Source organism: Pristiophorus japonicus, chromosome 6 (assembly GCF_044704955.1).
Source record: "Pristiophorus japonicus isolate sPriJap1 chromosome 6, sPriJap1.hap1, whole genome shotgun sequence".
NCBI lineage: Eukaryota > Metazoa > Chordata > Chondrichthyes > Pristiophoridae > Pristiophorus > Pristiophorus japonicus.
In genome coordinates, this window is record NC_091982.1 from 225153921 (window position 1) to 225166590 (window position 12670).

The following is a 12670-nucleotide window of genomic DNA, read 5'->3' on the forward strand; positions in this document are numbered from 1 at the left end:
AACAATGTGGGGCTGGAACTATTCAGGTACCCAAAATCCCATCTTCAATTACAAAAAACATTGTGCCCTAGATTAACAAGGTTAGATTTCAGAATTAATCATTAAAACGTTGAATTACAAAATAAATCAGTTACCTTTCTAGATATTCACTCAGAATCAGTTCAACTGCAGAGGAATACAGCCACTCGTTCCCAACTTTCTTTGTGTAACCAGGAACTTCTTCATTCTTTTTATTAAACTTCAGATTCAGCCCCACATTCATTTTCTGTTCTCCAAAAGGACTGGCAAAGTGGAGTTTTTAAGAATTATTACAACAAAATTATCTTTATATTATTGCAATTCCTACCTCAAGGTTCCATAAAGATTCAATTAGCAGTTTGCATTTATAAATCCAGTTGAGGTTTTTTTGTATATAGCAACTCTTGCTACAGAAAGAAAAATCAGTGTGGAGCAATTTCTTCAAAATCACAATTGTGAAGAATCCTGTGTTTCAACTGCCACCCAATGATTCTTTTACAGAACATGCTAAGGATATCCTTGTCTAACTAAGGATACTTTCACTAAGGATTCTATACCCAACATAGAATCATAGAATGGTTACAGTGCAGGAGACCATTTGGCCCATTGAGCCCTGCAGTTACCAGCCCGAAATGACAGCAATGGCACTTTTAAAAGCAGAAAATATAGATGATCGATATTGATCTTCATACACTAATGCAACTAAAATTCCATTCTCACTCTTCCTGACCTATTGCATCACATTTCTTGTATGAACATATTACAGCAGTTCAAAATTGTTACCATCATCAATCTGGTGCAGGTGGCACAAGTTTCCCTTTCAGTAATGTCCTTCACTCATCCTCTGTCACTTGCAATTAAAAAATCTGAGCGAATAAAACATACTATTCAATTCGGTCTCTGAACATTCTGAAGACCAATATTGTATTTGCATATGTGTTGAAACAGGAAATTGAAAATAGGTCAACTGTGTATAGGATGCTGTCTGTCGCCTTCCCTTTAAAAATTGATTGGCTTGCCCTCAATTTTGTGATACAGTTCCTATAACTCCCTGTACAATTTTAATATTACACAAATGTTAAATTCAAACAACTAATAATTTAAGTAAAGTTCAGATCATCATCGGCCCAATCAGTTAAAAAAAAATTAGGATGACTGCTTTACAAGTTTTAAAATGTTGCAGTTTAAAAAATAACTTGTAGCTGTTTCTGCCGTGCCCCCCCACCAAAGTCAAGAGTGGAGAGCTGAACTACTAGTAGGCATTTGGCAATGCAACTCTTGAATCAGGTATTCTTTAAGCGTACAGCGACAGCCTGTGATTATTTATCTAATTTTCCACTCACCCAGTGAGGAAACGGCCAATGGACCCATCATTAATATTGTTTACATGTCAAAGTGAGTCAAAAAACACTCAAAACACAGGAAATATCAATAAAGGCATGCTTACTTTTTCTTTGTTCCTCTCCCAATAAACAAACTCCCCGTTAACCTTGACACAAGGTACCCAGTAACTCCAAGGCGGCTGGCCAAGACGTATCCAGGATTATATTTTGTAGAATATTTCTGAAACAATCACCCAAAAATCCAAAAACTGCTCAATACAAATATTGCTGGTTCAAAATAGAATTAGTTACAATCATTTTCCATTATGTAGTTTTGAAATAAAGTGTCACCCTTCAAAGTGAAGGAATGGGTAGGATAAATAAAGGAAATGATTGAAGGATAGCCCAGGGCCAGTATTACTTGATACTTAATGGAACTGACTTTCTTGTTTCAACTTTAATGGGGAGAAACTGCCATGAAAAGCGTGGATCCAGAGGGCAGGAGGGGTAAGAATACAGTTGTGCTAACTTCCTTCTGAAGTTGTTTCACAGTGAAAGTTCGGGAGGAAGACTCAAGTGAGGTGGGTATAGAAGATATTGCGGTCTTCTGGTCTGGGAAGAGGGCAAAGGTTGATAGCTATATGCAAGAGGGAATCGAATATTCACTGTGTGGACTGGGTGCAAATTTATGTATGCTTATGTTGGAACTACACAACTTTTAAGTTGACAACACAATAGATGACTGAGAATCAGAACAACTGGGATCAATCAAGCAGTTAAAATCACATTATGGAGAATGAGCTTACTACATTTTAACTAGTATGTCATTAGGTTGCTACAGCTGTGTCATAATTTCTGTTCAAAAAATAAGGTTTCAAAAATATAGTGATATTAGATGGAATTCTGTGCGAATTAACATTATGGGCCCAAGTTTCCACATAATTTGCGCCTGATTTTTAGGAGCAACTGGTGGAGAACGGATTATCTTAGAAATCGCAATTCTCCACATTTTTTTTTCTGCAGTTCTAGTCAGGTAGAACAGTTCTAGTTTGGAACAGAATTTTTTCTTCAAAAGGGGGCGTGTCCGGCCACTGACGCCTGATTTGAAAGTTTCCACAGTGAAAACGTACTCCAAACTAACTTAGAATGGAGCAAGTGAAGATTTTTGTAGAACTGAAAAAACCTTGTCTACACATTAAAAAATCAGACGCAGGTTACAAATTAGGCGTCCAGAACGAGGTGGGGGGAGGGGGAAGGGAAGTCATAAAATTCTACAATAAATCCTTATTTATACTTATACAAATAAATTCAACCTGAATAAAAATTTATAAGCAAAGAAAAGATTAAATAAACCATCTTCCTACCTGTGTGAAAGTGCTTCAGCCAGGGAGAATGCTGCAGGAAGCCTCACAAAACGAGGCAGCCGTTCCCGAACACGGGGAGGGGGGAAGGAAGCCGTTCCAGATGGCGAGAGGGAGGGAACCGACTGCCGACCGAACGCGGGGGGGGGGGGGGGGGGGGGGGGGAGGAGAGGAAGCCATTCCAGACGGCGGGAGGGAGGGAACTGACCGCCGACCGAACGCAGGGGGGGGGGGGGGGAGAAAGGGAGCCGTTCCAGATGGCGAGAGGGAGGGAACCGACTGCCGACCGAACGCGGGGGGGGGGGGGGGGGAAGAGGAAGCCATTCCAGACGGCGGGCGGGCGGGAACCGACCGCGGGGGGGGGGAGGAAGCCGTTCCAGACGGCGGGAGGGAGGGAACCGACCGACCGAACGCGGGGGGGGGGGGGGGAGCCGTTCTAGACGGCGGGAGCGAGGGAACCGACCGACCGAACGCGGAGGGGGGGAGGAAGCCGTTCCAGACGGCGGGAGCGAGGGAACCGACCGACCGAACGCGGGGGGGGGGGGGGGGGGGGGGGGGGGGAGCCGTTCTAGACGGCGGGCGAGCGACCGAATGCAGGGGGGGGGGGGGAGCCATTCCGGGCAGGCGAGCGGGGGGAGGGGTGGAGTGCGGGCCCGACCGACCGACTGAACGCAGCGGGGGAGGGGAGGAAGCCGTTTCAGACGGCGGGAGGGAGGGAAGGAGACAGAAGGCTGCAGGAAGCCTCAGAAATTGAGGCAAAAGGGGGAGGTCGTCGGGAAATGGCTGCCTCAACTTTCTGAGGCTTCCTGCAGCCTTCTCAGTGCTGATGTGCTGATGGCAATGTGATTTTATTAAAAAATGTTCAAAAACTAAACAGCTACAAAGCACTACAAAAATGGCCGAGTGCCAATGTTTCCTTCACACTGCGCGTGCGCGAACGCTCCAACTCACACGCTCAGCGTTGCCGGCAGGAAAAAAACTAATTTAAATAGTACCCACCCCTCCCACTTACAAAATCGGCGCGAGTGTAGGCTCCGCCCACATGGGCGCCGCGCCAAACAGACAAGGAGCTGCAGAACGCTCCAGAAGCGCGAGTTTTTTTTCCGGCGCCGTTTTAGGCGCGAAAAACGGGCGCCCAGCTCAGAGGGGCGCCCGTTTTTTATCGTGTGGAAACTTGGGCCCTTAGTACTTACATGCTGGTTTTGTATAATGCCATCTAACTGTGGCTCGCATGGAACATTGAAAACCACACGGATTCTCCCATCTTGGATAACATCGGAAGAGTCTTGAACCTATTAAGATACTCAAGGTATATCGTCAAGCGAAATTTTATTTTTCTACAACACAGGAAATATTACAAGCACATTTTTGGCCTGATGCATTTTGGTTAACTGGCTTAAGAACAGGCGCATATGGGGAAATAAATATAATTGGTGACTGACTTGGAAGAAAAAAGAACTTCCATTTTCACATCCCGAGAACTAAAAGCAGCTCATATGCAATTAATTACTTCCTAAAGTATAGTCACTGTTACATAGGCAAATGGAGCAGCCAATTTACAGACAGCAAGGTCTCAAACAGCAATGTGAGAAATGATCAGTTAAATCTGTTTTGCTGGAGCTGGTTGAGGAATATGTTCACCAGGAGGACTCCCCAGCTCTTCCTTGAATAGTGTCATGGATCTTTTATGTCCATCTGAAAAGGCAGGCAGGGCCTCATTTGAAAGATAGTACCTCGATCAAGAAGTTCTTCCAGTATCCTGCACAACAGTTCTTCGATTAACACCATCAAAAATATATAAATTGGATGTTCATCAGACAGCTTTGTAAGATCTTCCTATACAGAATATGCCTGTCGTATTTGCCTACACAAGTAACTGCATTTCAAATGTAATTCATTGTATGTGAAGTGCTTTGAGATGTTTGTAATAAGGTCCTATACCTCGGCAAGTCTTTCTATATGCCTGCTCATGAACAAAACTCAATTATTCCAAATGCTAGTAAAACTAATGCAGAGTACAATACTATTCATGCAGAAGTGCTTAACAAGAGTCGTTAATTACGGTTGGAACCCATTGCTGAGATATGGTCCCATGGGTACAGGTTGCACTTCAATATCTTGCCCAAGTGGCCATCATTCATGCACAAGTTCTACAATGAGTACCGAAGGGCTATTTGTAAATGGGGGACATTACAACCGATTATGATCCTTTCCCCACTCACAGTCCACACACATGGAGCTCTAAGACAGTGAATCCAAGTCAAATGTCCCTTCACCACTCTACTCCCAAACTAGAGATGTTTTCTGTAGCACCTATGCCATTATTCCAGCCGAGATCAAGACTGGTGATTGAACATGGTACTGTGCTGGTTTTTGTGGCTCAGCTACTCACTCTGTAAGCCCACTGAGGCATTGAGGGAAGAAACTTATGTGTTGTAAGAAAATAACTAGCAAGCATAGATCAGTGCACTTTCACAAAACAATTGGTGGCCAATTTTACTTCTCATACAGGGACTAAATTTCAAAGCAATACTACTGAGAACCCACATAATTTTAGAACTCCTGTATCAAAATTAACGAACCTCTCCCATGCAGCCATAGTAGGGAGTCCCCATCATGAAGACCTTAATTCTGGGTGGGAACAATTCATCCAATGTACTGAATTGAGAGAAACTGGAATCAAATGATCTAAGGTTCTGAAAAAGAATTTTTTAAAACTTTAAAACATGCCCAACTGTGGAAGAAAGAATCTATGAATCTATGGCTTATGGAAAAGGGAAGGGTTAAATTCTGTTTTTGCTATGCTTAAAGAAATAATAGGACTAGAAAAATAGCCACGCTTTTCAGCCTTGAAACTTAGAGATGCAATTAAATGACCATCTGGTATTAAAAGGGAGTCTCCTGATATTCTGCTTATCAGACTGTGAACAGGGAGAAAACTATGCAAGGACAGATAGAGTGTGTACCTCCTGAGACGACCTTTGTACTCGCGGGACTAATGAATAAGATTCCGTTTCTATTTCTGTATTCAATTTCTGTATAAAGATAGGGACAATTTGCTTGTATAGGCAGAGTTTTCTGCCTTGGTACGGTCCAAGCAGGCTCTCCGAGATATCTCGCTTTTTAAAATAAAACTCTCTCGAAGCACAATTCTGAAAGTCTCCGCCTGAGTTAATTTAAGCTAAATTTCCTCGACACCAACTAAATTGCTGTCAGATACTTCACAACTTGCACAAACAACAATAGGAATTACAATCTTTCTGAAAAACCAGGCATGAAAAGAAAATCAGAAAGATATTTTCAAAATCAATAAAACCAAAGCTGGCCGTTAAAACAACATACTGACATACAAAGCACGATATTACTTGGTTATTTTCAGACTCTTACCCTCACAGTGGTATGGTGAGCAAATGGTAGTATTTGCTTTGACCATTCCTTCTCCAAGGTAACTTCACCATTATGGCCAAATATATATCGTCGGCCAGTGAGGAGCTGTGCATATAATAGCACCGACGTTTCATTGATGAGGATTCCTTTCCTTTTCTGGAAACTGAAAGATTTTTTTTTTTAAAACATGAATTTAAAAATCTTCAAAAATAAAAGATAAAGTTAGCTGGTTTAGAAAGAGGCCCTACAAGAAACATCTAATAAAACAATCACCCCCCATACTGCAGTTTTGCTGCAAAATTGAGAAGACATTAATGTATACAAGGCACTGTGGTGAATACTGTTACATAGCATGTCTTATCGTTAGAGCATTGTTTACTTGGCTATTCAAAAACTATTTTTTTAATCATTGTAAAGAGCACACATTCCAAGCGAAGTTTTAAACACATATTTTTTCTGTTTATCTATCATAATGGGAGGAAACACGAAAGTGGTAGAAAAATGACGCGTAGATTCTTCACAATCGTAGATTTTATCACGCATGAGATATTGTGCATCATTTTCCTCAGATGAATCCTCGCTACTGTATTGTAATATATATGCAGTACTGCAATGAGCTTTATAAAGTGCACATAAACAAAATGTATAAACAGATGTACTGCCACCCAGTTCCCGCTGGTGGAGACAAAGAGCCAGGATAATTCTGCACCTTGTACATACAGCAGAATTTTACAGCAAAGAAACAGGCCGGCCCAACAGGTCCATGACAGAATTTATGCTCCGCACGAACAATCCTCCCACCATACTTCATCTCACCCTAGCAACACATCAACTATGTATACTAACTTTCAGGCTCAAAACTGCTTCTAAGTCCAAAATACTACAATCCTGCTACCCCTACATTCTGGTTGCAGCTGGAAACACTAAAATGCCCATGCCGCCTATTACAGTTACAGCCTGATCTTGACAGTGCATCGTGGTTTTCCATGGTCATGCACACACAGTCACAACAGTGCCTCAGATGACTATAATCCTGAAGCTGAAGGGAGGACTGGGCCTTTCAAACTTTAAATACTATGGGCTAAAAACTGGGGTAAGGCCCGAAAATGTGCGCAAGGATGGCGATGCACGATTAACCAGCACCCGTTTAATATAGGCAGCACACAAACTTGGTGCTGCTTGCTAATTATAATGATTGTGGCGTGCAGTCCAGCGCTAAACATTCTGTTGAGTAGCTGCACACTCAGCAGGGGGCCCAAGTTCGTGAGAGGCTAGCACCAATTAAAGCTAGCCTGCAGTTCCTAAAGCCAGCCTGCACCTCTTAAAGCAGGGGTGCAATCTGGCTGCATCAGGTACTGGAAGTTGTTATAAAGGAGTGTGTGACCAACAGGAAGAGTGAAGATGGGGCAACATGGCAGACAGAGGGCTCCCAGATTTTCAGATGCAGCACTCGTGACCCTGGTGCAGGAGATGGACAGGAGAGATGTCCTGTATCCACAGGAGGCGGAGAAGGGAATGGGAGCAAATAGCAGACGCCGTCAATGCAAGCAGTGTTGCCCCGAAGACCTGGATGCTGTGCAGGAAGAAGTTTAATGACCTCACACGGATGGTCAAGCTCAATGAATTAATCTTCAAATGCCATATCCCACAAACTGCATCACTAGCCTCACACACTGCTCAATTCACCACATCCCCATTACTCATCTACCAACGATCTCTATCAATCATGACTCATACGTCACAATCATAGCTTCACCTAACCCTCACACAGTTAGCACTGTTGAAAGCCTCACACCCACATCTCATAGCTTGCACACAATACTAGCTATTCAACCATGACAGCCACATCAGTCAAACATACTGAACCACATTCACTGACACACTTCCCACTCTTTTGCAGGACAAGGTGGCGCACAATCGTAGGCAGATGCAGCTAACTGGAGAGGGACAGGCGTGCCTCCATGTCCTGACCCCGCTTGAGGAGATGGTTGTGACTGAAATCATGGCCAGCGGCAGCGCTGAAACCATTGAAGATGACGGCATGCTCCAACCTAATCCTCCTTCTCACATCCCTCATCTCACAATCTCTTTTGAATTACAAGTTGCAGATGGTGTAGGCATGGACCTCTTGCTCCCCCATCCCTGCCCTCCCACAACCCTACCCTTGTGCCTTTCTCATTTCAGAGACCCAAGAAATCCAACCTGGCCAGGCAGTCGTGCAAGAAGAGGAAGAGAGAGTGATGAAGAAGAAACACCGTCACTCGATCTGACACTTGCAGCCACCAGGTCAGATAATGGCATTGCGCAGACTTGAAGGTAGCTTAGAGGCGGAATCTGTACAGTGAGTCACTGGCACAAGAGGACTCCAGCCTGGACAGGGGAAGAGAGTAGTGCAGATGCCAGCTTCCCAGAGGGCGAGGTCACACACACGAGTTCTGCCACACAGGATTCGGATAAGGACATCAATGGGGTGGCCTACAGAAGAAGGCTGACCGGTATGCATAACAAAATGCTTGGTGCATTGGTAGGCCTGCCAGAAAGCCTGAATGCAATGTCAAAGAGCATAGAGCATAGCTCCAACCTTGCACAGGGCTTTGCACAGAACTTGGAGCCCATCCTTTCCAGCATGATCCATTAAGGCACTTGTGGACCCAACCATCATGCAGAGTCTGATGGCCGACGCCTCAGCTTCCACTGCAGCACAAGCAGAAGCCAACGTCCGAGTGCTGCAATGGAAGCTCAGACTAAAGTCACACAAGCTCAGTTTGCTGCCAACCAAGCAGACTGCTGCCATCATGGCTGGGTTTACCAGTGTTGAAAGGGGCTTGCAGGGTGCCATAGCAGTCCAGCAATCCGTCCTCCAGAATATAAGTAGAATTGCTGAGGTGCCACCTTGGAGAAGTGGCAGTGGCAGTGGCTCCGGCTCCGTGGAGGACCAGCCTGCTGGATGATAGCAGTGCCTCCCACCACTGCCACTCCGCCAGTGCTCTTGCTGTTACCAGTCAGCCAGCGAGCCCAGACTGCTGCCACCCATGCCGAGGTGATTCAGTCTGAAACTGGGCCAACAAGGCTGCTTGAGGTCATTCTGCAAGGCCACCTGAAGTCTCCCAGTTGCCTTCCAACCAGCCATGCTGCATGCAACTGGCGTAGCACTGCGCTGGAGCACGAGGACAGGCAAAGGCACACCGATTAGCTGATTTTTGAATTAAATATTGTAATGGTTTGATTCATAAAATTGGTTTGGAATGTTTTTTTTGTGATGGCTTTTATTATAGCATTGTGGCCAAGAGGACAATAACAGAGGGAAGGCAAGGTGTGGGACTATTGGTGAATGGGGAATTGGGGTTGTGCTCACTGGTACCGCCGTCAGATGAGCTGATCACAGACAGCCCATGCAGAAAGGAGCAATCTGGGTTGTCACCTCCTCCTCCTCGCTGTATGCTTCGTGGCAAAGGCTGTGCCCTCATATGGAGAGGTTGTGGAGCATGCGGCAGACCACGAAGAATCTTGAGACACCCTCTGATGAGTACTGCAGGGCTCCTCCAGAGCGGTCCAGGTAGCAGAAAGGTTGTTCATGGTCTGCTCTATCAGATTCCGTGTGGCAGCATGGCTTTCATTATATGCATGCTTCCAACATGTGCTTGGGTTGCACACCGGAGTCATGAGCCAGGTGGCCAGCGGACAGCCCGCGACACCCAGAGCCACCCTCTGGTTTGTTGTGATGGCTCAAATTTTGATGGTACAGCGGACTGCTGCAAAATGAAGGCATCATGGCTGCTGCTGGGCCAGCAAACATTGAATTGCACGATGCACTGAGTATGGTCGCACACCAGTTGGACGTTGAGGGTGTGCACTCCCTTCCGGTTGCAGTCCAACTCAGAACTGAGATGCAGCGCCCGCAAAACAATGTGTGTGCAGTCAATGGCACCATGCCTGCTTTCCTGGCAAAGACACATGCTTGCTCCATCTACTTCTCTCTGGCAAGAGAATGAAATGTATTCAGCTCTCCTTGCGTGCTGAGCCTCATACACCTACCTTATACAGGAGTGGATGGGGAACTGGGAGATGTTACAGATGTCACCTGCTCCAGCCTGGGAGGGGCCAGATACGAAGAAGTTCAAAGCCGTGGTCACCTTTATAGCCACTCTCAATGCTGTCCTCGCTCTGGACTGAGGTTGCAGATCTGCCTGGACCAGGTGGCAGATTTGAGTGAGCACCTCCTTAGTAAAACGGAGACTTCACATGCACTGACGCGGGGGTTGAAATAGGAGAATTGCTCCCTGAAGACCCTGGATAGATACAGCCTCCTGCTGAGAGCCCATCTCCCCTTCTAGCAGCTTGTCCTGCTCTGTGACACCTCTACTCATTCTTCCCATCATGCTGCAGGCCAAGGAGGATACAAACTACTGCACCCATGTCTGGGAGCAACTGGCCCGAGCAGACCACTTGCAAATCAGTAACAAGTCCTTTATAATGTACCACACCACTTCTTGGAGAATTTAAGCAAATTTAAAGAAGTCTGGAAAGCACCAAACACTTCTGCATACTCAGCAACAGCCGTAAGTAGGTGATGATCCCTTTAAGTAGCGCTGGTGCAGGGTCCTTCCTGCTGCTGAACACACGTTCAGCTGTACAATGTTACAAGAGGGCATTAAGCTCCAGCATTGACGTCACAATCTGCCTACTCTGCATACTTGCAATACATGGTCCTAGTGCCAATGCCCTCACCAAAATGACGTCCAGTGCAGCCCGCACCACGCTGCTCGGATGTCATTTGAGCACCAATTCGGCACCTGTCGTGCCCAAACAACGGGCACTAAGCAACCAAATTTTCAGCCCTATAACTGGACAGCCCGGGAGAAGGAAGTGAAAGCAAGAAAACGTGGAAAAGGATAATGAGAATAAGGGGAAATTCTACTTATGGTAATATTTACCTTTATCTGGGTTACATTTTTTCCTCATTGTAAACTTTATCACTCAATACATGACTTTAAATATTAATATGAAATAAGTATCTGACATGTATATATCTACTTACGAATCGGCTATATTATGTACTTCTCTGTTCCACCCATTTTGTTCTGCATCTCCAAGGTAAACTACTTTAATGGGTGGTGGAGTTTTCCCAGTATATACCTTCTGTACTCCTGGTGGTTCTTCTAAATAAAATCTATAAATCAGTCAGATAAAACAGGCATATTACAAATGAATTTTCATTCGATTACACAAAGTTAGCACGAAGAATTAATTCCTCAATTTTCTAACCTTGTTCTGAGTTACACCAACATCGATGACATAATGTATCACAATTAGTAATGGCCTGGATGTTACGGAACATGCGCGAAACCCAGAACTTGCGATCTGTCAAGTTTTGCATTGACAGATCCTTCACATCACCTGGCAGAGTTGGGCTATTTGCCCAACTACTGCCCAGTGAATGCCCACAAAACCCCTACGCTTGGTAAAAGCAGGCGCAAGGCCTTCCTTTACCAGCATAAGGGTTAAAATAAATGTTAAAATAACATTTTTTAAATTATTAAAAAATACACACATTTCAAATTCGTTTATGTAAATTTAATTTTTATTTTAAATGCTTAATGGATCCTTTAATAAATTTTGAACATGATCATTTATTTTTATTTAAGAGGTGTGAATTCTTATTTATTTAGGAATTTCTAATATGCTTATGAGGATTCCATACGTAAATGGAACCCCCATAAGCATCATAGGAATCCTCTTTTTTGATTGGTTGACCGGGCCCATGTGATCCCAGGGATGCTTGCTAACTACATGCACGCCTGAGATCCGTAGGTCTTCATGAAGGCGTACGCCTGCAGGCCCAGAACCCGAAGGGTCTGAAGCTCCGGAGACCCCAGGTACGTTAGCGCTTTTTTTTTCCGGTTCGGAGGCTTATTCTTCTGGTACTTTTCCAATTGCAAATGCAGGGCCAATAAGTAATATCGACTTCGAAAGAACAGAACCAATTGAGCCCCAATGACTCAGTAGGAAAATCATTAAGTGGTGCAATACTAAGTTTATAGACCATGATGGTCACAGATTTGACCGACCCCTAGCTCAGTGGAGTCTTCTGCTGCAAAGTGTGCATATGTGGATGTCAGGGTTGGCTGCAATGCCGCCTCTCCCAAGCAAGTAGCAAATATCCATACATAGTGAGAGAATTTGCTGCAATGGTGTTATTCGCAACAATCTCCATAAGACTGTTGGGGAGGGTTTAAACTAGCTTGGCAGGGGATGGGAACTGGAGAATAGATTCAGTGGGGAGAGAAGCAAAGCTGGAATTGGGCAGCAGAGAAGTAGAAGTAGAAAGTAGAAGTAGAAAGTGAGGAAACCAGGGCTGGAAAATGGACAACGGGGGAGTTTGGCAATACTAATTGGCATATACTTCAATGCAAGGAGTATAGGAAATAAGGCAGATGAGCTGAGAGCACAGATTGACACTTGGGAGTACGATATTATTGCTATTACTGAGACATGGCTAAAAGAAGGGCAGGTATGGCAGCTCAACATTCCTGGTTACAGGGTTTTCAGAAGAGATAGACGGGGGGTAAAAAAGGAGTATTG

The 12670-nt window shown here is 44.7% G+C and overlaps 1 protein-coding gene across 5 annotated transcripts in view; it reads right to left on the bottom strand.

Annotated features, from left to right (window-relative positions):
* The window catches only part of xrn1 (5'-3' exoribonuclease 1), a 130481-nt gene that overhangs the window by 53151 nt on the left and 64660 nt on the right, over positions 1-12670 (bottom strand). For 4 of the 5 annotated variants that reach the window (XM_070883649.1, XM_070883654.1, XM_070883648.1 and 1 more), the window contains exons 20-25: positions 11127-11258; positions 6089-6251; positions 5284-5397; positions 3895-3993; positions 1466-1581; positions 135-281 (exon numbers count right to left, since the gene is read on the bottom strand). In XM_070883649.1, the coding sequence (XP_070739750.1) occupies positions 135-281; positions 1466-1581; positions 3895-3993; positions 5284-5397; positions 6089-6251; positions 11127-11258 (771 nt within the window). The remainder of the gene's footprint in view (positions 1-134; positions 282-1465; positions 1582-3894; positions 3994-5283; positions 5398-6088; positions 6252-11126; positions 11259-12670) is intronic. The other variant, XM_070883655.1, reaches the window with a different exon arrangement.